At 38.5% G+C, this 27,416-nt stretch overlaps 3 protein-coding genes and 1 long non-coding RNA gene across 10 annotated transcripts in view; 1 reads left to right on the top strand and 3 right to left on the bottom strand.

Annotated features, from left to right (window-relative positions):
- LOC139980345 (lengsin-like) overlaps positions 1-5,138 on the bottom strand; it is a 39,679-nt gene extending 34,541 nt beyond the window's left edge. The window contains exons 1-2 of one of the 4 annotated variants that reach the window (XM_071991956.1): positions 5,021-5,138; positions 997-2,148 (exon numbers count right to left, since the gene is read on the bottom strand). In XM_071991956.1, the coding sequence (XP_071848057.1) occupies positions 997-1,025 (29 nt within the window). In that variant the 5' untranslated portion in view covers positions 1,026-2,148; positions 5,021-5,138. Of the gene's footprint in view, positions 1-996; positions 2,149-2,403; positions 2,574-3,604; positions 3,714-5,020 lie in introns of those variants that run through there. The other 3 variants (XM_071991957.1, XM_071991958.1, XM_071991960.1) reach the window with 3 other exon arrangements.
- Positions 1,025-2,605, bottom strand: LOC139980093 (lengsin-like). The gene is made up of 2 exons (XM_071991469.1): positions 2,500-2,605; positions 1,025-2,043 (listed from the first exon to the last, which is right to left on the bottom strand). The coding sequence occupies exons 1-2, from the start codon at positions 2,603-2,605 to the stop codon at positions 1,025-1,027; spliced, it is 1,125 nt and encodes a 374-aa protein (XP_071847570.1).
- Positions 3,912-10,933, top strand: LOC139980349 (uncharacterized). Its single transcript, XR_011797547.1, has 2 exons — positions 3,912-4,164; positions 6,388-10,933. It is a non-coding gene; the product is annotated as an uncharacterized lncRNA (long non-coding RNA).
- A 132-nt stretch (positions 10,934-11,065) lies between these two features.
- Positions 11,066-26,750, bottom strand: LOC139980344 (lengsin-like). Of its 4 annotated transcripts, none has more exons than XM_071991954.1 (3): positions 26,659-26,750; positions 13,938-13,982; positions 11,066-12,730 (listed from the first exon to the last, which is right to left on the bottom strand). In XM_071991954.1, exon 3 carries the CDS (start codon positions 12,711-12,713, stop codon positions 11,361-11,363), a length of 1,353 nt encoding a protein of 450 aa, XP_071848055.1. In that variant the 5' UTR covers positions 12,714-12,730; positions 13,938-13,982; positions 26,659-26,750; the 3' UTR covers positions 11,066-11,360. The 4 variants fall into 4 exon arrangements, 3 of the variants coding, with proteins under 3 accessions (XP_071848055.1, XP_071848056.1, XP_071848054.1); XM_071991955.1 differs by lacking the exon at positions 26,659-26,750 and adding an exon at positions 15,165-15,179; XR_011797544.1 differs by lacking the exon at positions 11,066-12,730 and adding an exon at positions 12,758-12,767.
- Between the last annotated feature and the right edge of the window lie 666 nt (positions 26,751-27,416).

Raw genomic sequence — 27,416 nt, 5'->3', positions numbered from 1 at the left:
TTGCTTCTACTATCGCTTGCGAAGAAATATATGTGAAATTGTAGTCCACTGCCACATTTTTGACGATTTTGGCATCCAAATGCGGCACACGATATCACCAATTCTAGTGATTTATGTCAACTTTATCACTTTAGTTATGTCAAGGACGTAGTGTTTGTATTACGCGCCGGTACTTTCTTGCCGTACAAGCAAAGCGCCACCAGTTGGATGAGTGGCTTCGGTATATGTCACATGACGTCATTCTTTCTACTTCAATTTCTATGCTTGAAACAGAGAGATTGAAGGGTACACGAAAGTCTGATCTGTTGGGAGGTGGTCTTTGGGTGGCAGTGGAAGGTGCAGTGAGGAAAATAGGTGGGCGTTATAACTTACACCAGGGAGGCAAAAAATTAATTTTGATATGTTGGAGATCGTTGAAAACCACTTCTGTCAGGGAACGTTGTATTTCTATAACACTTTTAATGTTTGAGAAATTAAACATTTAACTTTCTGGGGCTCTTCAGCTAAAGTGACTGGACTACGTAGTCTTATACACAAACCATTAGGTCAGTTCCGTAGATGCAACACAAAACTCACTGGCTAAATATTAGACTTTGATGACCTCGAAATAAATGTAAATGTCACAAATTTGTCAAGGACAAATGTTATTGAACCTCGTCCAAGGATACTCTGTTGTTCATTTGAAGTTAACGGTACATCTTTTGGTTGAGTTATTGGAATTTCTAAACAATGGACTGAACATTAACATTTAGACCTGCACCGGAGGAGCTGACGTCATCATCAAAACATTAACTTTGAAAGAACATTTCATAAATTAATCATATTTGAAAAGTAAACTACCTTGAAAAACTTATTTGTTACGTGGACATATCAAGACAATAAAATTTCTGCCTAGAGACATGCTCAGTTTAGTAGTTCCATTGTCGATATAAAAACTCTTTACTGCAACAACCTCGTCTACTTTAAGTGTATTCGTAGATAAGTGGTAAATGTTACCTCATACATGGTGGTACCGATCCCGGCATCAAAAATAGGGTGGAAGCTCGTATTCATTCTTGATGCCGTCCAGACCCGCTGCTACTGTGGCAGCCACGCTTGTGTACGGGCATCCGCCCGAGGACCCCAACCGATTCTCCACGTAAGTGCCGCCTGCAGTACCATTGGATTTAATACGGAAGGCAGTAGACCGGTTATCGACAGCCCATGTGGCGTTAGCTGGTGCGAATTCGCGTTCTCTTATACGCGTTATGCAATTGACGGTCGGTGAGTGTAGGACCGTGATTGCAGGAGCGTGGTACAACAAACCCGCAATCCAGTGCCTTGCTATCTTTGATAACCCATTGGGTGAGCTGGCATCAAACATAAGGTTTCTCTTACCATGTTCGTCCCAAAGAGAATGGTTGAGATGGGCAGAGGCACCGACATGATCGGCGTAAGGCTTTGTGGTAAAACTTGCAAGATATCCATGTTGTTGAGCAATTTCTTTGATCCCGTTCTTGTAAGTAAACGCATTGTCTGCAGCCTGCAAACCAAATGCTGGCTTGTAGGTAATTTCATATTGTCCGGGAGCATTTTCGGTCTCGAACGATTCTAAGTCTACTCCCATCAGAGGTAGTTGTTTTGCAATCTGAGAAAGGAAATCGCGATTTTTGGCAAGTCTTATGGTGGCAAGAAATTTGATACCGTCGGTGATTGGTTGCTTTGTTACAGCATCCACGACAAAGAACTCATGTTCGTGGCTCGAGTAGAGAGAGTACCCTTCCGATTTTAACACTCCGAGGAGTCTGTCAGCAACATTGCGCGGGTAGCCATTTACAAGTTTCCCTCGATATTTGGGATAGATGAGAACTCGAGCTGTCTCTGGTACCCAAGGTACAGTGCGAAAGGTAGACAAATCTGCATGGTACTCCAAGTCACCGAAGTTAATTTCTTCATAGTAACCAGTTCCTGGAACCAGTGCAGCTTGTGGATCTTTTGCTAAAAGCCCACCGTAAATGAGGACTCCATTTCGACCTTCTCCAGAAAATGTCTGGCTGGGATTTCCTTGCAATGAGATATACCGTAAAAATCAGTCAATTCAAAACGCACCATTTCCATGTGGTGATTGTCGATCTCTTCTAGTATTTGCTGAAGGGCCATTTTGCAATACTGTAAAGTAATACATTTAAAATATAATTGTTACGTTTGTGAAGAGACATGCAGGACAATTAAATGTTAATAATCATGTGCAAAGTCACTTTGTAGTCATGGTTCAACTTAACAGTTGGCAGAGCTGAAATGGCCCTAGATTGAAGACAGAAACTTCTTCTTCTTTTGTTACTTGCATTCAATGTATGTTCACTTATTGCAAATATTCAAGTGCTTTAACCATAATATTACAAATTTATTGAGGGATTTACTTACAGTAATGTATTCCAATTTTGTCTCAACCTCTGATGGCGGAGCGAAAAACAAAACAATTGATACTGAATTGCAACAGAACCATTCTAATCTCATTACCGTAATCTCCCGGTGCATTGTCCATATCTATTAATTCGCTCATGTATGTTGTATTGTAGATGTCTACCCTTACAGCCTGCACTTTTAGCAATGCTACATGTTCCATTGGACTATTATTTTTTGATATTTCTATCCAAAAACTACCAGTAACTAATATTATCTAACTTTATTTGGAAGCCTCCAATCCACCAAAGCGATCTTATGGTTAACAAATGAGAAAGCTTCGACGGTTTAGTTCAATATGAATAGCAAGTTTGTTTCCACATATTGATTTGTTTTGCAGTAATTGAATATTTATCATTGATTTCATCATACTTTGATATAATTATTGGCGGAAGAAGACTACACAAGGTCTTTTTTTAAAATCTATCTTATCGCTTCCGTTAAATTTCTATCAAAATAGGGCTACAAATGATAAAACTAAGATACGTCCTTAAGACTATTTCAGCAACGAACGTTAACGAGCGAGTAATAAACGAACTCGACATAAGCCAAACTTTCGATTTTCACTTGATAACGGTTCAGCTTATAACAGTTTTCTTGAATACCGAGTTGAGAGATACTCAAATACAAATACCATCTCATTTTTGTCTGGAGCACAGAAACTTATATTCACGTTCTTATGTTCTTATGGCTAAAGTGTTCCGTGAAGAGCGCGGTTGATCTAACGCACCTCTATGTGTATTTCCATTTCTATGCTTCCCCCTCCCCTCTCCCAAGGATACATAAGGGCTGCATAATTCAAGTTTCCTCCCCCCCCCTCCCCCCAACGTCCGCTCTCTTGATTTACGCGTTACCCAAAATCTATACAGCCAATACGTTATGAAATATGAGCAGATTACTTACTTCAATTCAAAGATATCTGCTCAACAAAAATTCAAAATGAGAACTCCAGAGGGATGGGAAAAAAAGGAAATGCAGTTACCATATGGCCCTTTTGTATGGTATAGGCCTGTATTACTTGAGCCCAGGTAACGTTTAATTAAACGTGAATATAAGTTCAAATAATAGGTTTAGTTTATTCCTATTTAGTTCGAAATTCAACCTACCCTCACTTATTCATTATGAAAAAAATGAATAAAAAAATAATAATCGAAGCACCCACCGTCTCAGTATATTCCTACTGCATATGCTACAGTCACGTGCGACTAATATTACAATTGTAGGATGAATCATATAGTCATTTCATTTCTACTTCAGCGCTGTATTACCGATCCATAACAGTAACGTTAGTTTTTAGGTATAAAAAATAATGGTTGTACTATAACGTCATTTAGCCTATAGAATAACCTTCATGAGGGTGTATGGAACCTGTACATCACTGCGATGAATAGACTTCATATTTGAGCTCGTGTCTGCGTGTATGGTATATTACTGACAATAGGATGTATGTACTCCTGTACCGGAGGCAATTAAACCTTATAGCGCAATTTAAATGACTAGTATGAGGTAAATTGTCATAAATAATGGAACTGGAGTCTGGGCCTGATAAAGGAAATAATATCAGCATTATATATATGCCTACGTATTAGCTGAGAGGGATTGTTGGTTGACTGTCGTTGCTAGAATTGTTTGAAGGTTCTACATGCAAGTCTTTGAAAAGTCCGTGAAAACCATTATAAAAACACTTTGTACTGCAGAAGATGAGAGTTTTCTTTAAATCTGGTAATATTTGTTGAGTGTGCCTCTAGAAACAGCAGAGTGAATATAGTCATCATTGTTTTTCCTATAATTATTATCATTATTGTTATTACTATTACTAGTACTGTTACTATTATGATTACTTTTACTATTTTTATTATAAGCAGTAGTTGTAGTAGTAGTAGTAGTTGTAGTAGTAGTAGTTGTAGTAGTAGTAGTAGTAGTAGTAGTAGTAGTAGTAGTAGTAGTAGTAGTAGTAGTAAAAAATAACATAATTATTTTGTTGAATAAAATAATAATGTTACTACATGTTCTCCTTTAATTCAATGCCTTAACATGACTACTAGCTAAACTATATTGAGGTTAAACGTAAAATATACGATTCTGCAGCTCGGTACATGTTAATTAACTACGTCATTATTCATATTGATATCTGCCTGCAGTAGTACTATGTCTATATTACGTTAGTTGATATGATTCCTGCCGATTGTCATTAGATAAATACATAGAACCATGAAGACAGTATATACCAGTTCAAAGATTACAATTCAATTTTGACCAAGCGTTATTTGGTGGTATGCAGTTATATACGGTAGTCTGTCAACCATCATGAATGTTTCCTAACAGCCGAGATCTCCATTCTCCATATGCACAGTCACTTTGTTTTGTGCACTCGGGGAAGTCATGTCACATACATTAAATTTCTAGCGTAGCGATGCTGAAACAGAGTTGTTTGAAATCTATATAGCTTTGGTCGTTATATTGAGTTGCGAGAGATACTTTAGATATACTGAGCATTTAACACTTTATAACAACGTTATAAGTTAAAGAAGATGTTTCGTTTGAGTTAACAGAGAAATGAATAAGAGATTAACATTACCGTTTAGGCCTGCACCGAGTAGTGTACTAGGTAAATATCTTGAAAACAGTAATCGCTATAAATAGACCATGACACATCAAGATTCAAATCAACATTTCATATAGACGAACATTCTTTAATTTATTATATGTTGGTTATTCACAGGAGTATATACCCGCTCATTGATATATTGTTCAATCATACGATGCATTACGTACTTCAACATCTAGCAGAGGGGAAAAAGCAGTTCGTGTGTATGTGTTGTTAATGAAGACAAATAACATTAATTTCCTATCGGCACAAGGTGCCATGAATTTCCAACGTGTCATTTATCCATGCAGTAAAAGCTCCACAAGGTCAGAGAGACCACATTATAGTTTGACAGGTTAGTGTGCTGGTCAAATGTAGCATTATATGTAGGTAGGTTAGTGTGCTGGTCAAATGTAGCATTATATGTAGGCCGAATATGATACCTTGAACAGGTTGATTATCATCCTTTCATAGCCAATAATTACTTTCCTTGCTCAATGTCTTTTAAGCATTGGTTACTCACAGGACTTAATACCCGCACATTGACCTATTGTTTTAATAACACATGCAATGCGGTACGTGCTCTGTAGTGCGTGAAGGATTTCATTATTTCAACATCTAGCATGTGAAAAAAGAGTTTGCCTTGATGATAACTGGTGGTTTAAGAAGACGAATAACTTTAGTTTCCTATAAGCTCAGGGAACCATGAATGGCAAACGTGCCATCTATCCAGTGGAGCGTAGCTTTCACATAATGAACACTTCGCAAAGTCATAGATACCACATATTAATTTGACAAGTTAATGTTTAGAGTCAATGGTAGGATAATTGCTATATGAAGGAAAACACAAGAAACACCAGTTGAGTTTTGTTTGTGTTGAAGTGCAGAATAAAGTTTATCCATGGAATCAGCTAGTGCCAAGTCCGTGGAATGTCCAGCGCGAAAACCGTATTGGCAATTAGAGTACTATGTTTTACTAGAAAGGAGTACAGTCGATTAAGCATTAGTCCCTCCAAAATTTGAAAAAAAAACAAGGCAATATAGATAAAGGACGTAATTACATAAGATGTCGACAATTCCTGTCTTTAAGATAGACATGACTTTGTATTTCTTTAAGTGATCCGGGGAAGTTCCAGTCTTAAATAGAAGTATTAAATACATGGTTGAGAGGTTGTGGGATATAAGGAATAACCTCTAATATAATTTTTGAATAGATGTTATAAAATCCGGCTGATTTTGGGGATTATTGGATACAGATGCGATTTTAGCAACTTCAGCTTCAGTTGCTAGGAAGAGAAAGAGGGATGATGGATTAGAATGGCTCATACATACAACAGTGTTTATAATTTATATTACAGGTAGAAAACCTTTGGATCAACCTTTCCTGGTCCTCATGGATATCCCTTTCTATATTCTAGTGTTTACATAAATGGCAAAGTAAACAATGATGTCAGTGAGCAGTATTTCCACCAACGTGGACATCTTTTTGCGAGGCAACATTAGGGTAGGAGGTTTTTCAATCAGTGAAGCGGGCACTGTGGTAAGGAAGTCTGAAGATGGATTGCTAAGAAGATCAATGTTATAATCCCTTAGTATAAAACATTACTTCTTTTCGTATGAAATGTTATAAACTGTTTCTAAAAGGTTATCATTAAATGCTGAAATGTTACAGCTAGGAGGTCGGTATACAGCACCAACAACTACGTCTTACAACCGTGGGGAATACTCTGATCAATAAATGAGCTTTCAGTAGTACTATTATTGAAATTGATAGATCCGTGTGTTCAACATACTTATACTCTTGTCGAACGAAAAGGACACACGACACCATCTCGTCTTTTCAATCAGTGATTTCTCTACTAATGACTTATGATGGCGAATTAGAAGTGAGATATTTCAGTGAGCCTACATGATAGTTTTTTGGGTTCTTTTTACAAATATTTTTACAATGCGTACAGTTGAGCTGCGCTGCTAGGCATCTTGGGCATTACAGAATAGCTGTGCCGTGGTGGGTTCAGTCATTGTACGTCCCCCGTTCGTCGTTTTTAATCGTTAGCACATTACAGGATACGAAAGCTTTGCTAAGACATCTACCGTGATGCCATCACATGCCACTGTGATCTACTCCATGAAAGAATCGAGGCTGCAGCCAACCAGGAAGAACTCCCGTCCTGAGCCAACCAAATTAGATTCCATTCAATCATATATTCATATAATATCAATTCAATATAAAGGAGCTTTAGGACACGATATTGAGGTGGGTCTTCAACTAACAGTGTAAGCCAGCTTCTTTCTGAATTATGGGTAACATTTTCTATCAACGGAATATTCATTGCCGCCCCAAAGTATATGTAACCTTATCAACGCCGAACATTGAGCTACTAACTGTGAGTGCCCGTCCCCGTTTTTTGCCGAGTGGTACAAGCAGTATCATCATTGTCAACATTTATACCCGTCCTACATCAAATTTTCCAGTTGCCGATGCAGAGATGAAGAAGGCACTAACAAAAATTTTGAAAAACAACCCACGATCTAACGTCATCATTTTAGGGGACATCAACGGAAACAGAGTTCCTCTCCTTGAGACTATGAGCTACAAAAACCTTGTCAACTTCATCACATATCCAAGATCACAGGCTACTTTGGATGCTGTGTATGTCAAAGACGATAATTACCAAGCTAGGAAACTACATTCCATGGCCACATCTGACCATATCAGCATATGCGTCATACCAAAGTACACAGAGAAACATCGCCTGTTCCAAAAGATTACGAGAAGAAAGGAGAGGGACATTAGTATGAACAATATCAAGAACTTAAGAGAGATGTTGGACTCAACTGACTGGAGTATTTTTACAGAAAACTGTAATACCTTGCATGAGCTAACTGAAGTGGTTTCATGTTACATTAACTTCATATGTGACATATGCATCCCACATAAGATTATATCTGCCTCGGAGATGATGAAGAGATTACCAGCGGATGAGACAATAAAGAAATTAGAAAAGGAGAAGATGAAAGCAATCGAAACTGGTGATACTGCAAAGAGAAACAGCTTACAAAGAAAAAATCAATAATTACGTACACAAAAATAGATCTATTTATTTTGAGAAAGTTACATAAAATTCTAATTCTCTGTGGAGCCTGCTAAAATCTATTAGCAAACCCGGTGACCATCACAAAAACTTGATATCTAGTGAACTTGGAGTTGAATTAAATGAACATTTTGGACGTTTTAACAGTGCTGTTAATAAGGATGTTAATCTGATCTTACCAGAAAGAACTAATGATATACCTGTAGTTTTCGTAAAGAATGAAGTTAACAAATATTTTAGCCTGGTTAAAAGTGGAATTGCCTCAGGTTTCGACAACATCTCGTGGTGGGTTTTCAAATATTGTTCTGACGAACTGTCAAGTATTTTTGCAACTATTTTGAATAGAAGTATTAATGAAAGTCTGATTCCATCATCGTGGAAACATGCTAAAACGTCGCCTGTTCCTAAAACAGGTAATCCCATTTCAGTTAAAGACTATAGACCAATAGATATTTCAAATATTGGATTTAACTGATTTAACTCCCAAACATAATGCAGTCTATCATTGAACATGGAGACAAAAATCAATTTGCCTACAAAAAGGGAGTTTCATGCACTGATGCCATACTTTACTCTTGTACATGACATCGTTTCGGGGCTAAATCAGAAAGACACAACATTGTCAAAAGTCCTTTTCTTAGATTTTTCAAGCGCATTTAATACGGTATTGCCTAATCGCCTAATTCAAGATGTAGCTTTATTGAAGAACCATGGCTTATTCATTGGCTTGCAAACTTTGTACAAGGCTGGTCTAGGCAAGTGAAATTACAGAAGGGATTTTCTTCTAAATCGGATATTAAAATTGGCGTTCCTCAAGGGGGTCCTCTATCGGCTCTACTTTTCACCATTTACACGGATGAGATACGCTCAGGTTCCAACTGCAATGTTATTAAGTATGCAGATGATACTGCTGTTTCCTGCAGAATCAGTAAAAGCACACACAGTAAAGATCAAAATGATTTTCAGTACTTTATTTCTAGAATTGTTAGCTTGTGTGAGCAGAAAAATCTCATCTTGAATCCAAATAAATCAAAAGAAATCTTGTTTGAAAATATAAATGTGAAGCACAAAGGTTTAATGAATGTTAAAGAGCAGAGAACTATAATTCAGGGCTCGTGCGTTGAACGTACCTCTTGCACTATGTATCTAGGAGTGTGCATTGACGATAAGTTAACTTTTACAAATCATATCTCGAAAATGTTAGCTAGAGTATGTTATATTGTTTCGACATTAGCATTCACTGTCCCATACTTTTCCAGTGATACAATAGAAAGGGTGTTCGCGGCGTCTGTCTTGCCGATCCTAGTATATGCGGTTCCAGTATGGTATCATTTTGTACACGTTAAAGATAAGAGAAGAATAAGAAATTTTCTTAAATTTTGTTCAAAAATTTTCAGGCTTAATTATGAGAATCTTGTACATAAAGTCAATGAGTCTGCTAGGAATGAATTTATACGACTTGTCAAAAATATTCAAACTTCTAAAGAACATCCTCTACATTCCAAGCTCAACTCTCTGTGCAATAAAACAAATTATAATTTGAGAAATCCAAATATCACGCGATCTTTTAGAATTATACTTTTTAAGAACTCGTTTATTTACAGAGCAGCCATTTTTGTACAAAACGGCTCCTTAGATCCTTTATTGTAGCATTTTGATAATGTTTTAGAATTTTTACTCTTTAATAACTCGTTTTATTTACAGAACAGCCCCTTTTTGTAAACTGGTAAAGACAGCTTCTTAGATCCTTTGTTGTAGCTTCTTGATAACTTTGATAACTTTTGTAACGCTTTTTATGTTTTCACTATTAACTTAGTCTCATGAACTTTTATATGTCTTAACCTGTATTTTGATGTTCTGTATATTGTTATATTTTTATCCTATTTATAAATTTCTCTGTCAATTTATACTGGAATAAAGAAATGAAATGAATGAAAATACAGGTACATATATAGTTCAATGATGAAGAAGCTTCTGGATTTGTTGAGGCCGTTTGGATAACGAAACCAATGTTTTGAAACAGAGAGGTTGCAGGGTACAGGAAGGTCTGGTATGTTGGCAGGTGGTCCTTGGGTGGAAGTGGAAGGTGCGGGGAGGAAAATACATGAACAGGTGGGCATTGTTTCTTACACTATGCAGAGAGTTAAAGGGTGTCTTGACGCAAAAAAAACAAATTTTGATACGTTTGAGATCGTTGAAAACCACTTCTGTCAGGTCACTTTGTAATTCTATAACACCTTAAATGTTTGAGAAATTAAACATATAATTTGATGAGGCTCTCCAGCTAAAGTGTCTGGACTTCGTAGTCTTATACACAAACCATTAGGCCAGTTCCGTAGATGCAACACAAAACTCACTGGCCAAATATTAGACTTTGATGACCTCGAATTAAATGTAAATGTCACAAATTTGTCAAGGACAAATGTTATTGAACCTCGTCCAAGGATACTCTGTTGTTCATTTGAAGTTAACGATACATATTTTGGTTGAGTTATTGGAATTTCTAAACAACGGACTGAACATTAACATTTAGACCTGCACCGGAGGTGTTGACGTCATCATCAACACATTAACTTGAAAGAACATTTCAGAAATTAATCATATTTGAAAAGTAACTATCTTGAAAACTTATTTGTTACGTGGACATATCAAGACAATAAAATTTCTGCCTAGAGACTTGCTCAGTTTAGTAGTTCCATTGTCGATATGGAAACTCTTTACTGCAACAACCTCGGCTACTTTAAGTGTATTCGTAGATAAGTGGTAAATGTTACCTCATACATGGTGGTACCGAGCCCGGCACCAAAAATAGGCTAACAATTGAACCGAAATAACTTAAAGGGAAATCAAAGGGTTAAGTTTTATCCATTCAGCAGTTTCGACTCAAGTTCCACTCAAATGCTTCGGTTTTCTTACATGAAATTTTGCGTTTTCTTGTTTGTGTGTGGGTGTGTGTGTTTGTCCTATATATACTGGTTTTGCGTCACCCTCTACGTTCCAGTAACCACTCCATTTACTATAGAAAGGAAGCGAAGTAAAAAGTGAAAATTTGGCCTTTTTGTGGTATATATCACGTGAGTCAAGTTTACGTTTAAAAAAAACTTCAAATAATCGGTTTAGTGGTGAGTGTAGAAGTCAAAATTTGACAACATTGTATAGATGATAATAGCAAAAGTAAAGCTTGGTGGAATACCACAGTTCTTGTGCATGCAGATCCACTAATAGTCTGAAATAACTTAGAGGTAATCAAAATAATAACTTCGCGCCCATTCGGCATGATCCATTCCCTTTTCCATGGCTGCCGCCTCACATACCAACTCATATTTCTTAAGAGCTACAAAGCATTTGATAAATTCATCTCCCATTGCATTACATATAACCTTATCGGCGAGTAATGCTTCCAAAGCACTTTCCATGTCTGTCGGTAGCTTCGCAGTCTTTGGCGGGAGATTATCCTCTTCATATGCGAGACCATTTACTGGTGGTGGAAGCTCGTATTCATTCTTGATGCCGTCCAGACCCGCTGCTACTGTGGCCGCCACGCTAGTGTACGGGCATCCGCCCGAGGACCCCATTCTATTCTCCACGTAAGTGCCGCCTGCAGTACCATTGGATTTAATACGGAGGGCAGTAGAACGGTTATCGATAGCCCATGTGGCGTTAGCTGGTGCGAATCGGTGCTCTCTTATGCGCGTTGTGCAATTGACGGTCGGTGAGTGTAGGACCGTGATTGCAGGAGCGTGGTACAGCAAACCCGCTATCCAGTGCCTTGCTATCTTTGACAACCCATTGGGTGAGCTGGCATCAAACATAAGGTTTCTCTTACCATGTTCGTCCCAAAGAGAATGGTTGAGATGGGCAGAGGCACCGACATGATCGGCGTAAGGCTTTGTGGTAAAACTTGCAAGATATCCATGTTGTTGAGCAATTTCTTTGATCCCGTTCTTGAAAGTAAACGCGTTGTCTGCAGCCTGCAAACCAAATGCTGGCTTGTAGGTAATTTCATATTGTCCGGGAGCAAATTCGGTCTCGAACGATTCTAAGTCTACTCCCATCAAAGGTAGTTGTTTTGCAATCTGTGAAATGAAATCGCGATTTTTAGCAAGTCTGATGGTGGAACGAACTTGGATACCGTCGGTGATTGGTTTCTTTGTTACAGCATCCACGACAAAGAACTCATGTTCGTGGCTCGAGTAGAGTGAGAACCCTTCCGATTTTAACACTCCGAGGAGTCTTTCAGCAATATTGCGCGGGTAGCCATTTACAAGTTTCCCTCGATATTTGGGATAGATGAGAACTCGAGCTGTCTCTGGTACCCAAGGTACAGCGCGAAAGGTAGACAAATCTGCATGGTACTCAAAGTCACCGAAGTTAATTTCTTCATGGTACCCAGTTCCTGAAACCAGTGCAGCTTGTGGATCTTTTGATAACTGCCCACCGTGAAGGAGGACTCCATTTTCGACCTTCTCCTGGAAATGTCTGGATGGGATTTCCTTGCAATGAGATATACCGTAAAAATCAGTCAATTCAAAACGCACCATTTCCAAGTGGTGATTGTCGATCTCTTTTAGTATATGCTGAAGGGCCATTTTGTACTCCTGAAAGTCTGTAAATTGATGAATTTAAAAATATAAGTGCTTCGTCTGTGAAGAGACATGCAAGAGTATTAATGTTCATAATCATGTGCTAAGTCACTTTGTAGTCATGTTGTATTGTAGGTGTCTACCCTTATAGCCTGCATTTTTAGCAATGCTACATGTGGCATTGGGTATTACTTCTCGATATTTCTATCCAAAAACCACCAGTAACTAATATTATCTAACTTTATTGGAAACCCCCATATAACAAACAGATCATTACAGACAGATCAATTACAGACAGACAGACAGACATATAACAAACAGATCAAACAGATCATTACAGAAACAGATCAACGTGGAGTGTTAGCTCAGTGGTTAACACCGGTGCCTTTCAATCATAAGGTCCCCGGTTCGAGTCACTCCCAGATTAATGTATGTCGTCCAGTTACAGGGTTGTTGACAATTAACAATTCATAATCATGGACGTTAAATATGAATGTGAGAGACTGACTTCGGTCAGCTTGCGGCTTTGATAAGCCAATTAGGCTTCTTCGCGAGTTCCTGCTTGCAGGAGGATCTAATATACATACATCATTATGGTTATCAAAGGAGAACGCTTTAACGGTTTAGTACAAAATGAATAGAAAATTTGTTTCCACATATTGATTTGTTTTGCAGTAATTGAATATTTATCATTGATTTCATCATACTTTGATATAGTTAGTGGCGGAAGAAGACTACACAAGGTCTCTTTTTATAATATATCTTATCGTTTTCGTTAAATGTCTATCAAAATAGGGTTACAAATGATAAAACTGAGATACGTCCTTAAGACTATTTCAGCAAACGAACGTTAACGTGCGAGTCATAAACGAACTCGACATTAGCAAAACTTTCGATTTTCAATTGATTAGTTCAAGCCTATAACTGTTTTCTTGAATACCGAGTTAAGGGAGACCAAAAGCCAAATATCATCTCCTTTTTGTCTGGAACACAGAAACTTATATTCCAGATGTTCATATATGACTAAAGTGATCCGTGAAGAGATGCGTTTAATCTAACGCAGTGTATTTCCAATTCTATACTTCCCCCTCCCCTCTCCCAAGGTTACCAAAGGGTGGCATAATTCCAACTCCCCCCTCCCCCCCCCCACCCAACGTCCGCTCTCTTGATTTACGCGTTACCCAAAGTCTATACAGCCAATACGTTATTAAATATGAGTAGATTACTTACTTCAAATTAAAGATATCTGCTCAACAAAAATTCAAAATGAGAACTCTGTGGAGAGGGAAAATAAGGGAAACGAAGTTTGCATATGGCGCTTTTGTATGGTATAGGCCTATATCACTTGAGACCAGGTTACGTTTAATTAAACGTGATTTATAAGTTCAAATAATAGATTTCATTCATTGCTATATTTAGTTCGAAATTCAACCTACCCTCACTTATTCATTCTGCAAAGAACAAATATGAAATAATTTAATAATCGAAGCATTCACCGTCTCAGTATATTCCTACTGTATATGCTACAGTCACGTGCGACTAATATCACAATTGTTGGATGTATAATATAGTGATTTCATTTCTACTTCAGCGCTGCATTACCGATCTATATCAGTAACGTTATGTTTGAGGTATAATAAATACCGGTTGTACTATAACGTCATTTAGCCTATAGAATAACCTTCATAAGGGCTTATGCAATATGTATATCACGGCAATGAATAGACTGCATATTTAAGTTTGTGTCTGTACTATAGACTTCACGGGTAGAAGCACTTCTATTTGGATGGACTCCTTTATACCGGAGGCTATTTAACCTTTATAGCGCAATTCAATTGACTTATATTAGGTAAATTGTTATAAATAATGGAAGTCGAGTCTGGGCCTGGCAATAGCTACTTCTCACGTTCTCCGCGCAGGAAACACAAAATCTTTATTCACCCTACTCGAAGAATTTAACACCAAACTATATACAAACAACCTAGAGAACGACCCATTGATCGAAAAACTCTTGCTACCATCGAGAATTAGACACTAGTTTACAGACAGTACATACAGCTGCGGTCAATACCCACAGCACAGTGTACAAACAATACAGCGATGGACATCTCAGGTCCAGCTAAAGATAACAAGGTATCACTTTTCATTACTGTATTGTCTGCATTTTGTAGCGACACTAACAAAACGTCACTTGCAAGCAACGGAAAGTTAACTTTTTTTCAGATGGCCGCACGCGGTTTGGGGCGAGTCTTCAATGCCTTTATTAAGAAAAAAACAAAAAATTCCAACAAAGTAGCAACCACTTTCGACCCAAACAATAGAAACCGCTCCGTCTCCAAATCCTATTTACTTAGAAATTCCTCCCATTTAGAGATCCCTGCCTAATTAGTTCTTTAATTCCGACCTCTCGTTTATTTATAGCATCTATGCAATGTTATTACATAGTACTTCACTTACCAACAACTCCTTGACTGAACAATAGACAACTTTCCCAAGAAAAAAAAAGTGTCTATTCTATAAAAACAGTACTATTCTATCTAATCATGCTTTGCATTCCAGAACCACGTGAGAAGCGCTGGTTGACTGAATACCGTCATTGTGCTGATTAACTTCGAACCGTCAATATCATAGACTGGCTTATAGTTAAGCCAGAGTACTACGCTATTGTATGTGTCTGCTGAATGCGGACGATTTTGTTCACAGCAGATAATAGCTCTTTGGTCTCGTAGTTGCTGGTTATATAGATTCCTTCATGCAAAGCATATGATTCGATAGAATCTAAATCAATATCTGTAAATCTGTAAATCAATATCTGTAAGTCAGATATCTGCTGTGCACTGGTATAAAAAATCTGCCGAAGTCAGATAATATTAACGGTTGAATTACCGAATGAGTCTGCCCTTATAGCTCCATGGTCTGCCGAGGTCAGAACTGCTGGTTTGTTTAAAGACCAACTATGGAGACTTTTCGATGAACATAAAATCCAACCATTTTGCATGTATGTAATCCTTAACTCACTCCAATTACATTGCTGTAATTAACTTTACCAATTTCGGACGTTAAATACGTGAAAAATGGGAAGAAAAGTCAGCTTTTTATGAAACCTATTTCAGACATTCCTGAAACATTCCGAAGACATCAGGTGACCATGTGACGTCACTGTTTGTATACCTCACTCACAACAATACTTTTAGTGTGTAAAGTTGTATACTTGAGCTGCCAAAAACATCAACGATATTACTGCTTTTCCCCCGAAATGCCACAATTTTGTGTTGTAGGAGGTTGCAGTTATAGCTCATCCAACAAAAGCATCAGCTTTTTTAGATTTCCGAGTAAAAGCACCGACGTAAAACGCCGCAGACTTTGGATCAATTTTTTGAGATCCACGCGGAAAGATTTTTCAGCACCCGGAGTATCTCATGCCCATGAGTCCACATGCATGACCCTGCCTCTGTGTATGCTGCAAATGTCTCATTCTGCGAAAATTATATACTGTCGATAGCTGTGTCGGACATTGCTAACGTGAAATTGACCCTTTTAAGTCTCCTCGTAAACAAGCTCTGGACGTCCTTACATGTAACATTATATCACGCAATTGACAGTATAATATTTACTGTAAGAGATGACCGTGTATACAGTGGCGTCACCAGACTTTTCAGTCTGGGGGGGGCACCAGCATTTGATGGGGGGGCACTTAGGTGGATACGGATCGCCGTCCTGGGGGAGGGGTCTAAGGGGAGGGGTTCCCCCTCCCCTTTGGAAAATTTTCGCATACGGAGGATGGGCTAGATGCAAAATTGTGCCACATTTGTTGCTAAAATCCAGAAATTGCTACTTTTTAGGTAATGATTTTAACAACGCGCAGAATTTTTCAGAGGATAGGAACCACATGCTGTCGATATTATGCCTAACCCTATCAATAGAACCTGCATTTGTTGAATTAATGTGTGGCATGACCCCCGACTCCTCTCTTGTCCTTCTCGTTTTCTCCCATTATCTATTAAGATGTAACAGGTTCCAGCATCGTTATTGGCTCCTATCAGGGATCTCACCATGCAATCCAAAGTTTGATCACACATCGAGTATGGCTCAGTATGCAGGTGTGAACATTCGCCACTTGTTCCTACAAGCATCTGACCTCAAATGACCTCTGCACTCCCTACACAACAGGGTTAAAATATGGGTCCACAAAAAATACGGGATTCTCAAATTTGTTTCGAAATCAAGGTTAGGGTTCAGAGCAACGATATTACTCATCGGTCCAGAAAAAATAAAGCGCGTTCTTTCATATTCTAATGTCAGAATCATGAGAAAGGTCCAGAAATAGTGTTCTGTGGAGAGTAGGGGTGGCCTACTAATTTTCAGGAATTTGATTGGACTGCACCTAGTGATTTTCTGAATATTCGTCCTACTTCCTAGGAAATAAAAACACGGCTGCAGCACAGCCAGAACAGGGAAATTCATTGTTTTGAACGATGAGTCATGTAGCTCGCGAAGCGGACGTGTATGGCAAGCCAAATGCTCAATAAATCGAGAAACATGGATTTTCGGTCGAAAAACCATGTTTATCGACCGATAAACCATGTTTATCACTCGAAAAACCATGTTTATCGACCGATAAACATGGTTTTTCACCGAAAAACCATGATTATCGGCAGATAACCATGGTTTTTCTGAGAAACATGGTTTATCGAACCATAAACAGGGATTTTCATTAGATATTCCATGTTTTTCTTTCGAAAATCCATGTTTTTATTTCGAAAATCCATGTTTATCGGCGATAAACCATGTTTATCGGTAAATTTTCATCAGTCGCCAAATATAAAACCATGTTTTTCGACAGATAAACATGGTTTATCGGCGATAAACATGGTTTATCGACTGATAAGCCATGTTTTTCCGCGATAAACCATGTTTATCGGCGATAAACAATGTTTATCTGTCGAAAAACATGGTTTATCGCCGATAAACATGGTTTATCGCCGATAAACATGGTTTATCGCCGATAAACATGGTTTATCGCCGATAAACATGGTTTATCGACTGATAAACCATGTTTTTCGTCGAAAATCCATGTATATCGGCGATAAACCATGTTTATCGTCCGATAAGCATAGTTTATCGGCGATAAATCATGTTTTTATATTTGGCGACTGATGAAAATTTACCGGAACTACTTCCAAAACTCTACATGTTATGTTAGTATATATATGATAAATCTTTAGTTCCGAAGCCGCATGTGGGCGAGCCGTACGCAAACTTCGTATGGGCCCGGTCCTTTCCATAATTAGGAACAACGAAATATGGCCCCTGTTACCGATGTGAAACGGTTCATGGTGTGCACCGGGTTGTATCTCTTGATCAATTCTGCGTTGGCGCCTTTGCCGAATAGAGAGGAGAGAGTATCAAATTCCCAACCCTCTGTTGACAAATTCATACACAGACTTTCCAGCTTACTGCGGAATTTTTGTACTGTAATGTAAATAAAATCTTATATAGCGCACTATACGCGCGATGCATCTGTGCCCTTTACAAACAATCTAGAAAATACAATGCCAAAACAGGTTTGACTTTGCTTAGCCATTGGACTATTGTAAGCCTTTATATTATGCAGTTAGGCTATTTCCATAGAGTTATAAACGAGTTCCTATTATGCTCAATGGCTGTTTCCTATGACTTAAACGGTCTTCTGTATATACACGGGCGGCGATTTGTTTCAAATATTGGGGGGGGGGGGGGGGGAATTGGCTTGGGTGCCGGCGGGTAGCATCTTTCATCCCCGAAATTGTTCGCACGCTTCATGGTATTTTGTATATATACATATATACTGGTTGCTACCGTACAGCCCTATATTTTCTTTTTAAATCGGCAAACCAAATTTCATTACGGATGCGGTCCGTCTAGCTAATTCATTTCGAAAAGTCAAAACAACTTTTGGTGAAAGTCTGTGATGTTTTTTGGTGATATTTAGAAACAAATTGTGACACGGTTAGACAGGTGCGTAGCGAGGAATTTGCCAAGGAAGGGGCCAAGCTTGTAGGTAAACCACCTAAGCGTAGCGCCACCATGAGTTGGCGCGAAGAGTATAAGAAAATTTAGGCCGAAAATTGCTCCCACATTGCTGTCAATGGCACTTCCCAGGCCTTGTTAGTTGCATATCACGCTATTATGGAAAAGTTTCTTGAGATTACAAACTCAACCTGCAATTGGTCGTAATATGACCTCTTTTTACCAATTACTGTAGTTTGCAACGCCTGCCACATATTTTTTCTTAGTATGGAGGTCTTTGTGTGAACGCTGTATGATGAACTACATTGTAGACATGAACATAACCACACAGTGTTTACTCAAAGAGCCTAAAGCTATGCAGGATAATTGTACAGTCTAGAACTTTAAAGGTTGATTTACGACCGTGTCAGATCGATGACGGTGTACTGTTACTAAGCCTGTGCGTTGCCGATTATTATTCCGCACTTGTCCATATGCGGACTGTGCGGGACCGTAGCTATGTTTTTACGCGATAAACATGGTTTATCGGCGATAAACATGGTTTATCGGCGATAAACATGGTTTATCGGCGATAAACATGGTTTATCGGCGATAAACATGGTTTATTGGCAATAAACCATGTTTCTCGATAGATAAACATGGTTTATCGGCGAAAAACCTTGTTATCGCTCGAAAAACCATGTTTATCGCTTGAAAAACATGGATTATCGCAGATAAACATGGATTGTCACAGATAAACCATGTTTATCTATCGAGAAACATGGTTTATCGCCGATAAACCATGTTTATCGCCGATAAACCATGTTTATCGCCGAAAAACCATGTTTATCAGTGATACTCCATGTTTCTCAAGCCATAAACATGGATTCTCGCCGATAAACCGTGTTTATCAACCGAAAATCCATGTTTATCGGTCGATAAACATGGTTTTTCGATCGAAAAACATGGTTATCAGTCGATAAACATGGTTTTTCGACCGATAATCCATGTTTTTAGATTTGTTGAGCAATTGGCTTGCCATAGACGTGTATAGCCGCTGGTAAGGCGTGAGCACTGACACATTCAATGTAAATATCGACACCTGTTGTGATGGCGCGGGTTACGACTTCGATACCCGACGGTCAAGGATAAACTTTTTCATTTTCTCGCAGCTCATTTGAAGAAAATACGAATTACTGTGCTTCTTTGTCCTTATGAAACACCAACTCAGATGATGGGAGTTGAATATAACAAAATATATATAAACTTTTTTACCAACCCAAATCTCAGATGGGGGGGGGCACTCGGGGGGCACTAGGTTTTTTCTAGGGGGCACGTGCCCCCCTGCCCCCCCCCCCCCCCTTGGCGACGCCACTGCGTGTATATACCGTGCCTATAGGGTAGCATTGTTAGTACATGTAGTGAGTTGGCTCACAGCATGTATAAATAGTCATGTTAGGATTTCATCGCATTTATCTATTTCCTTTGTTGTATTCCAGTATCGTGAGTTCGTGATACATTGTGTTATATTGTCCGTTATGTTTATTCCGGCATCTGCATGGTCCAAGGAGTTGAATAAAAACGGTACTATGTAGCGATCGGACGTTTTATTTCGTTAGTGACTGTCTTGTGATTGTGGGATGTAACTATGGAACGCCAAAAGGACCACGGTGACATGTACCACCACTAACTTGAAGTGTACTACTACTACTTCGAAGTGTACTACGTCTAAAATGTCCCGTACTACTACTAATTCGAAGTGTACTACATCTAAATTGTCACGTACTACTACTGATGTCAATACCACTACCTCTAAAACGGAAGCTACTACTACTAAATTGGAGCGATGGCGCTATGCTCAATCTGTGATGCCGAAGTATGCAAACTTATATCGACGACTAGACCTTGACCCAATTAAAAGCGAGAATCACACCTGCAATCCTGCATAAGATATAACCATAACAAAATTAAGTGTTCAAAATGTCATTTGAAATAGATGAAAAGTTGAGGAATATGTGAAGATGGGTTTCACAAATCGACAAATGGCAGAAATGCTGAGTGTCAATGAAAATACTGTGCAGAGGAGACGTGACTTACAATTGAGAAAGAAAGACTTAAAGCAGCATTTTGCGTCCTTTTCTATGATATTTCTCAACCTCACTGAATCCACTATGCCATAACGACATACATAACTAGCTTATCTATTAAATCTTACTTCAAATGGTGGCATAAAAGTCGAAAAATTTGCAACTTTCAACTTTGTTTTTCTCCAAGATATTTTCCGTTGAGATCCCAATTAACCTCGCCTATAATATGACTATTTAAACACTACGAACGTCATTGACCAATACGTAATCCAACACCAAGCCTGATTTGTGTACAGTCTATAGGCCTATGGCAGTTGTACCAGGGAGTTCCATAACAACTCCCTGGTTGTGACAACGCAAAGTCTTGAATCTATTTTTAGCAACGGCTCATAACTAAACCTGCATCTCTGATTGGTTGAATTCAAACTAGTGGGTTTGGGGTACTGTATGCGATTAATTTTAAATGTGGAATTTTGTCGTGGATGCTTTTCTCATTCTCTGCAAATATCCTTAATTACTCGCCAATTAACCATGTTGGCAGGGAAAAACTTGGCTGATATCTTAGTTTGCTGTTTTGTATTTGATATATGTAAAAAACTCGATGGACATGTCAAAAAAATAGAAAACGGCGCCCAAATGCAAAATGCTGCTTTAAATTCAGAAAAGACCGGTGAGGTGCTACTGTTAATGAGCTAAACTTAGGCTTCCTAGGCTTTTTCTATATGCTAGGCCAGGCTGCGGCTATGATATAGTGTCTAATTTAAATGATATTCCAAAACTGCTACTTGTTTAAATTATATACAGGTCTAGTACCGTATGCATTTTAGGTGTTCTACAAATGGCCTGAATATAGGCCTACTAAAGTACTAGGTCCTGGATTAATTCCGAGCATAACTTAAGAGCCCAAATATAAGTTACCGTTTAAATTTTGGCACAGTAATGTGTGTATATGCAGAGCTTAGTAAGCGTAGGATTAGGAGTATATATGTACGTGTCAGTCTTCCTGTAGGAATGTTCCCCTTCTCCTTGCCTTCATTACTAATACTATAATCACCATTGTCTGTGACCATTGGGCATCACAAAAATAAAATCCAGTGGTGGCAAAGCAACAAGATTTCGAAGCCCCAGCAGGTGGAACCATCGATCCCCAAGAATGTGCTTAATGTAGCTTCAGTTTTTAACTCTTAAAATTGTTATACACACTATTATTCACAAGCAGCAATTTCCCCTTCATTGAAATGTCAAGAATGCTTTTGATTCCCCAGCTGTGCCTTACTATATGCTATTTTCTATATTTGCCACAGACCTTAAAGGTATAAACTTTAAAATAGACATTTGAATCAACAATATGTTTTCTTCATCATTATTTTAATGCAGATGCGTAACTAGATGACATGGTATCGGAAAAATTGTGAATAGCGCCATCTCTCCAATTTAGTAGTAGTACGTGACTTTTTAGATGTAGTACACTTCGAATTAGTACGCGACATTTTAGATGTAGTACACTTCAAATTAGTAGTATTACACTTCGAATTAGTAGTAGTACGCGACATTTTAGATATAGTACACTTCGAATTAGTAGTAGTACGCGACATTTTACATGTATTACACTTCAAATTAGTAGTAGTACACTTCGAATTAGTAGTAGTACATGTCAAATTAGTAGTGGTACATGTCACTGTGGTCCTTTTGGCGTTCCATATGTAACTGGTCAAGGTCTGTTTCAACTAGACCTAACTCTATGGAATTACACAGAGTCACGGTAGTATTTCGCCCAGGATTGAACAAGAAACGTGGATTTGGATATTCACTGCTAAATTTTGTTTATTGAAAGGATACTTTTTCTGTGTTTGTACTTTTGGATATTAAAACGAGTAAGTACTATGTTCAGCTGAAGCTTAGTCATGTATATGCTACCCTGGTCGATTCGGGTCAGCGTCTTCTCGTAGTTGTTCGATTATGTTTAGTGTCTTTTTGGTAATTCGTTGACAGTAACGTAAGCCATTTTCCGTCACATATCACGCATGAGGCATCTTTTAGGTCTATTCTTCTGTTCAGTTTACGGTATCCTGCGATCAAATTGTATTACGGAATCGCCAAGCTGCTTGCATGTTCTACAGTATATTGTACCGTACGGACCTATTGACGCTCCCCTATGTAAAAGATGCTTCCATTTGAGTGAAAATTTTGCTAATAAAATAACCAATTTTACTAAATTTTCTTCTTAAAATTGTCTTAAAACTATTTTTTTACCTTCATGTGTTCTTGTTTTAAGCTAACAGCTTTTCAAACGCTCGAAATTGGAAGTCAAATACAGTACAATTGTTCGCTATCTGTGTATAAACAGTGCCTATATCAGCGTTTGATTTTCGCGGTATACAAACAATGACGTCACACGGTGACCAGAGGCTCCTTTGGGTCAATCTCTGTTTTCAGACATTCCAGAGGTTCATGTCACGTGACTACCCAAAATGTCCATTTTCGTGGTCGTTTTTTGATGGTTTATAGTAGGTTTTCGAAGATTATTTTTTACACATGTTGATTATGGTTATGTAAACTCCCAAATTAATGGAAAATCCCAATAAAAAAAATTGTCTCCATAGTTGGTCTTTAAATGTCCTAGAGCCTATTTGCAAATACGCAAATCAACTCTGTACTGAGAAATCTGCCAAAGTTAGATAGGTTTACTAAATGAGCCTGCATAAGTCAGAGCTCCAAATACGTACAATTATAGTACTTTATGATCAAACGCACACGAGCCTGCCAAAGCCAGGACTCTATTTTTTCCTGTCTAGGCCAGGGGCGGCGATTTGTTGGGGGGGGGGACATTTGCTTGGGTGCAGGCGCGTAGCAACTACATCCCAAAAATTGTTCGCGCGCTTCGTGATATTTTGTATATATATATACCAAATTTCATTACGGATGCGGTCCGGTTCATGGGCGCAGATCAGTCTTGGATAATGGTGACGCGTATACCTGTTCTCTGATATTATCTAAGCGGAGCACGACCATTTGTTCGCGCTCAGCATACAAGAATTTTTTTGGCAAATATACCTCCCAGATCGCCGGAAATAACACTTCCCAGACCCAATAATGCTCCAAAACCTCCTTAAATTTGAGATCTCATGGATTAAAAATTTAAGTTGGGGGAAACACATGGGCGTCTGCAGAAAAAAAAAATATCAGGGGACAAATAATCCAAGTAGACCTTGTATACGATTGGTCTGGGTCCTCTCCCAGAAAACAATTATAGACTGCCGCAAATGCGATTTCCTTCCAAAATTTAACAACTGTGGATAAATGTAATAAAGTGAGAACTGCTGCATGTCATTTGCACAATGCTGGATCAAACTGCGCCAAAGTTCAATACAGGGAAATTCGCAATGCAGCGTTTGGTCAAGACAAATTGGTGGGGATACGGTATATCATGTCCCCACCACTGAAAGAGTTGGTGGAGACGCGTCCCGCTGTCCCCACCAGGATCTGCGCCCATGGTCCGTCTAGCTAATTAATTGCGAAAATAAGTAAAAACTACTCTCGGTGAAAGTCTGTGTCGTTTTTTGGTGATATTTAGTTACAAATTCGACTCGGTTAGACAGGCGCGTAGCTAGGAATTTTCCAAGGGAGGGGCGCAGCTTGTAGGCATACTATCTAAGCGTGGCGCCACCATAAGTTGGCGCGAAGCGTAAAAGAAAATTTTGAAGTTACTAGCGATATCATAAAAAAAATATGCTCTTATAGCCACAAAAAAAACTATGCCACCGAATATTGGGGGGATTTTAGATAGCCTACTATATTCCCCCACCTAAAATATTGGGGGGACATGTCCCCTGCCCCCCCCCCCCCCACCATGATCGCCGCTCATGGTCTAGGCCGTGGAAATGTTATGCATAAATGCCTAAAGAAAACGTACTTACCAGTTAGGTTTCGTTTGGAGTTCTTACCTACTTTCATGAACAGCGTGGTCGTGATACTGACCACTTCTTTCTTTCTCTATGTGATATGAACAGGGATTACGAAAGAATTCGATGCGACTAGTACAGTATTAGCATGAAAATAAACGACTTGTGATCTTTTCCGACGGATGTGTAGTGTGATGTATAGTAGAATAGCTCTTTGGTCTCGCAGTTGCTGGTTATATAGATTCCTTCATGCAAAGCATATGATTCGATAGAATCTAAATCAAACTTCACTTTAAGCTCGTTTAATTAGAATATTATCCCCCGGAGAAGGACCTCTCGCGAGGTCGATCAGGGGGTAAAACTCCTTTTTGTTGTTGTTGGGCCTGGCACAGGAACTAAATGTTAGCATTATATATATGCCTTCATGGCTTAAAGGGATTGTTGGTTGACTGTCGTTGCTAATAGAATTGTTTGGAGACAGGCTGCATGCAAGTCTTTGAAAAGTCCGTCAAAATCCATTATAAAAACACTTTGTACTGCAGAAGATGAGATTTATCTTTAAATCTGGTAATATTTGTTGAGTATGCCTCTAGCAACAGCAGAGTGAATAGATAGTATTATTATAATTATTATTAGTAGTAGTAGTACCGAATTACATAAAAATTTTGTTGAATGACATAATGTTGCTACATGTTCTCCTTTAAATCAACTTTGCATTATCATGACTATAGTTAAAATATTGACTTTAAACGGAACATGTACGATCCGCAGCTCGGTACATGTTAATTAACTACGTCATCATTTATGTTAATATCTGCCTGCAGTAGTACTATGTTCATGTTACGTACGTTGATATGTTTCTTGCTTACTTGTGACTATAGATTAATATACGTATAGAACCATGCATGTAGATACCAGTTCAAAGATTCCAATCCAAGTTTGACCTAGCGTTAATTTGGTGGTATGCGGTTATGTACGGTATAGCCGGTCGCGTAATTTTTTTTCCTAGGAGGGTTAGGGGCAATTATCATATATAGGCGTATCCAAACCCTCGCGCATGCGTGTTACTCATACACACGCGTTACTCATTGATCGCTGTAATACACGTGTGGGCACTATGTACGCAGTACAAAGCAGTAGATCTCCGCTGTACAGTTTTACACGTAATGCAGTTTGCTTTTTGGCCAAGGATTACCAAGTGAGAATTGAATAATATGAGTGATGGGACGCAGGCTAAAGAAATACAAATTAAAGCGCGATCAAATCGTCACTTCAATTACTAATTTTCTGGAGGTGTTGTGGCTAATGTAGGTGACTAATAGTCTGCGTATCGGCTGGTGATTTAATATCTGATAGTAATATCTGATAGAACTGATAGTTCATAAAAGCAGGCTTAATTTTGTATGTAGGCCTACTATATTAGTATCATGTATAGAATTTTAAAGTTTACCGTAACCTTAAAGTTTACCGTGAAGCTAGAAATGCATGTAATGCAGGCTAGCAGATTAACATTAACCAAACCATTAAATTAATGTCCGTCGCGCACATTGATGACAACATATGAAATCCGTACATTGTGTCTAAAATCTGGGTGTCAGTCGAACAGGTCTCCATCGCTGCATGAACGCATATGCAAAACTTGAATCGCGTCGCACACACTGTATGTACTACTACTAGCCACGAGTAACACGCATGCGCGAGGGTCTGGATACGCCTATATATGATAATTGCCCCTAACCCTCCTAGGAAAAAAAAATTACGCTAGCCGGTCCACCCGCATGATTATTTCCTAACAACCGGAATCTCCATGCTCCATATGCACAGTCACTTTGGTTTTGCCCTTAAGGAAGTCACGTTACATACATTAAATTTGTAGCATAACAATGTTGAAACAAAGAGTTGTTTGTTTATAACAACTTAAAAGAAGATGTTTTGTTTGAGTTAACAGAGAAATGAATAAGAGATTAACATTACCGTTTAGGCCTGCACCGAGGAGTGCACCAAGTGAATATCTTGTAAACCGGAATCGCTATAGAATCATTAGTTTGCTTTTCGATCGTTGTCTTTCTTTAAATCCTTATATATGTTGGTGATTCACAGGAGTACTACCCGCTCATTGATAAATTGTTCAATCATGCGATGCGATATACGTCCTGCATCATCTAGCAGAGGAGAAAAAACAGTTCGTATACATGTGTTGTTAACGAAAACGAATAACTTTAATTTCCTATCGGCGGTACAAGGTGCCATAAACACCATCAACGTGTCATCTATCCATGCAGTGAAATCTCCGCAAGGTCATAGAGACCACACAAGAGAGACCACTCCTCTTCTCATAGCTCTCTTCCACTCTTTTTTCTCCTTTCCTCTCTGTCTTTGTCCTTCTCCAGTTTAATTTAATACACGAGATTTATATAGCGCCTTATTCAAATAAAAAATTGCTCTTAAGCGCTTTACAGCAAAAGATAAAAAAATTTGTTAAAAGTAAAAAAAGTTAAAAAGGATATAAGTTCATTCCCTACTCCTTCCACTATAGGCCTCTCTTTGTCCCTCCACTGTTTATCTCCTATACCTCTCCTCTTCCCCTGTTGGTTTCTTTCTTCCTTCTCTCCATCCCTTGTCCACTTATCCCATTACTTCTATCTGTGTTACATCTATGTGTTACACATTACGTCTATATGTGTTCACCATGCTCATTAACCTGTCTGTATTCTGTGCGTGTTTTTGTCCCT

This window comes from Apostichopus japonicus, chromosome 14 (genome assembly GCF_037975245.1).
Source record: "Apostichopus japonicus isolate 1M-3 chromosome 14, ASM3797524v1, whole genome shotgun sequence".
NCBI classification, from domain to species: Eukaryota; Metazoa; Echinodermata; class Holothuroidea; order Aspidochirotida; family Stichopodidae; genus Apostichopus; species Apostichopus japonicus.
The sequence above is the reverse complement of the archived record's forward strand: the minus strand, read 5'-3'. Positions and strand labels throughout refer to the sequence as shown.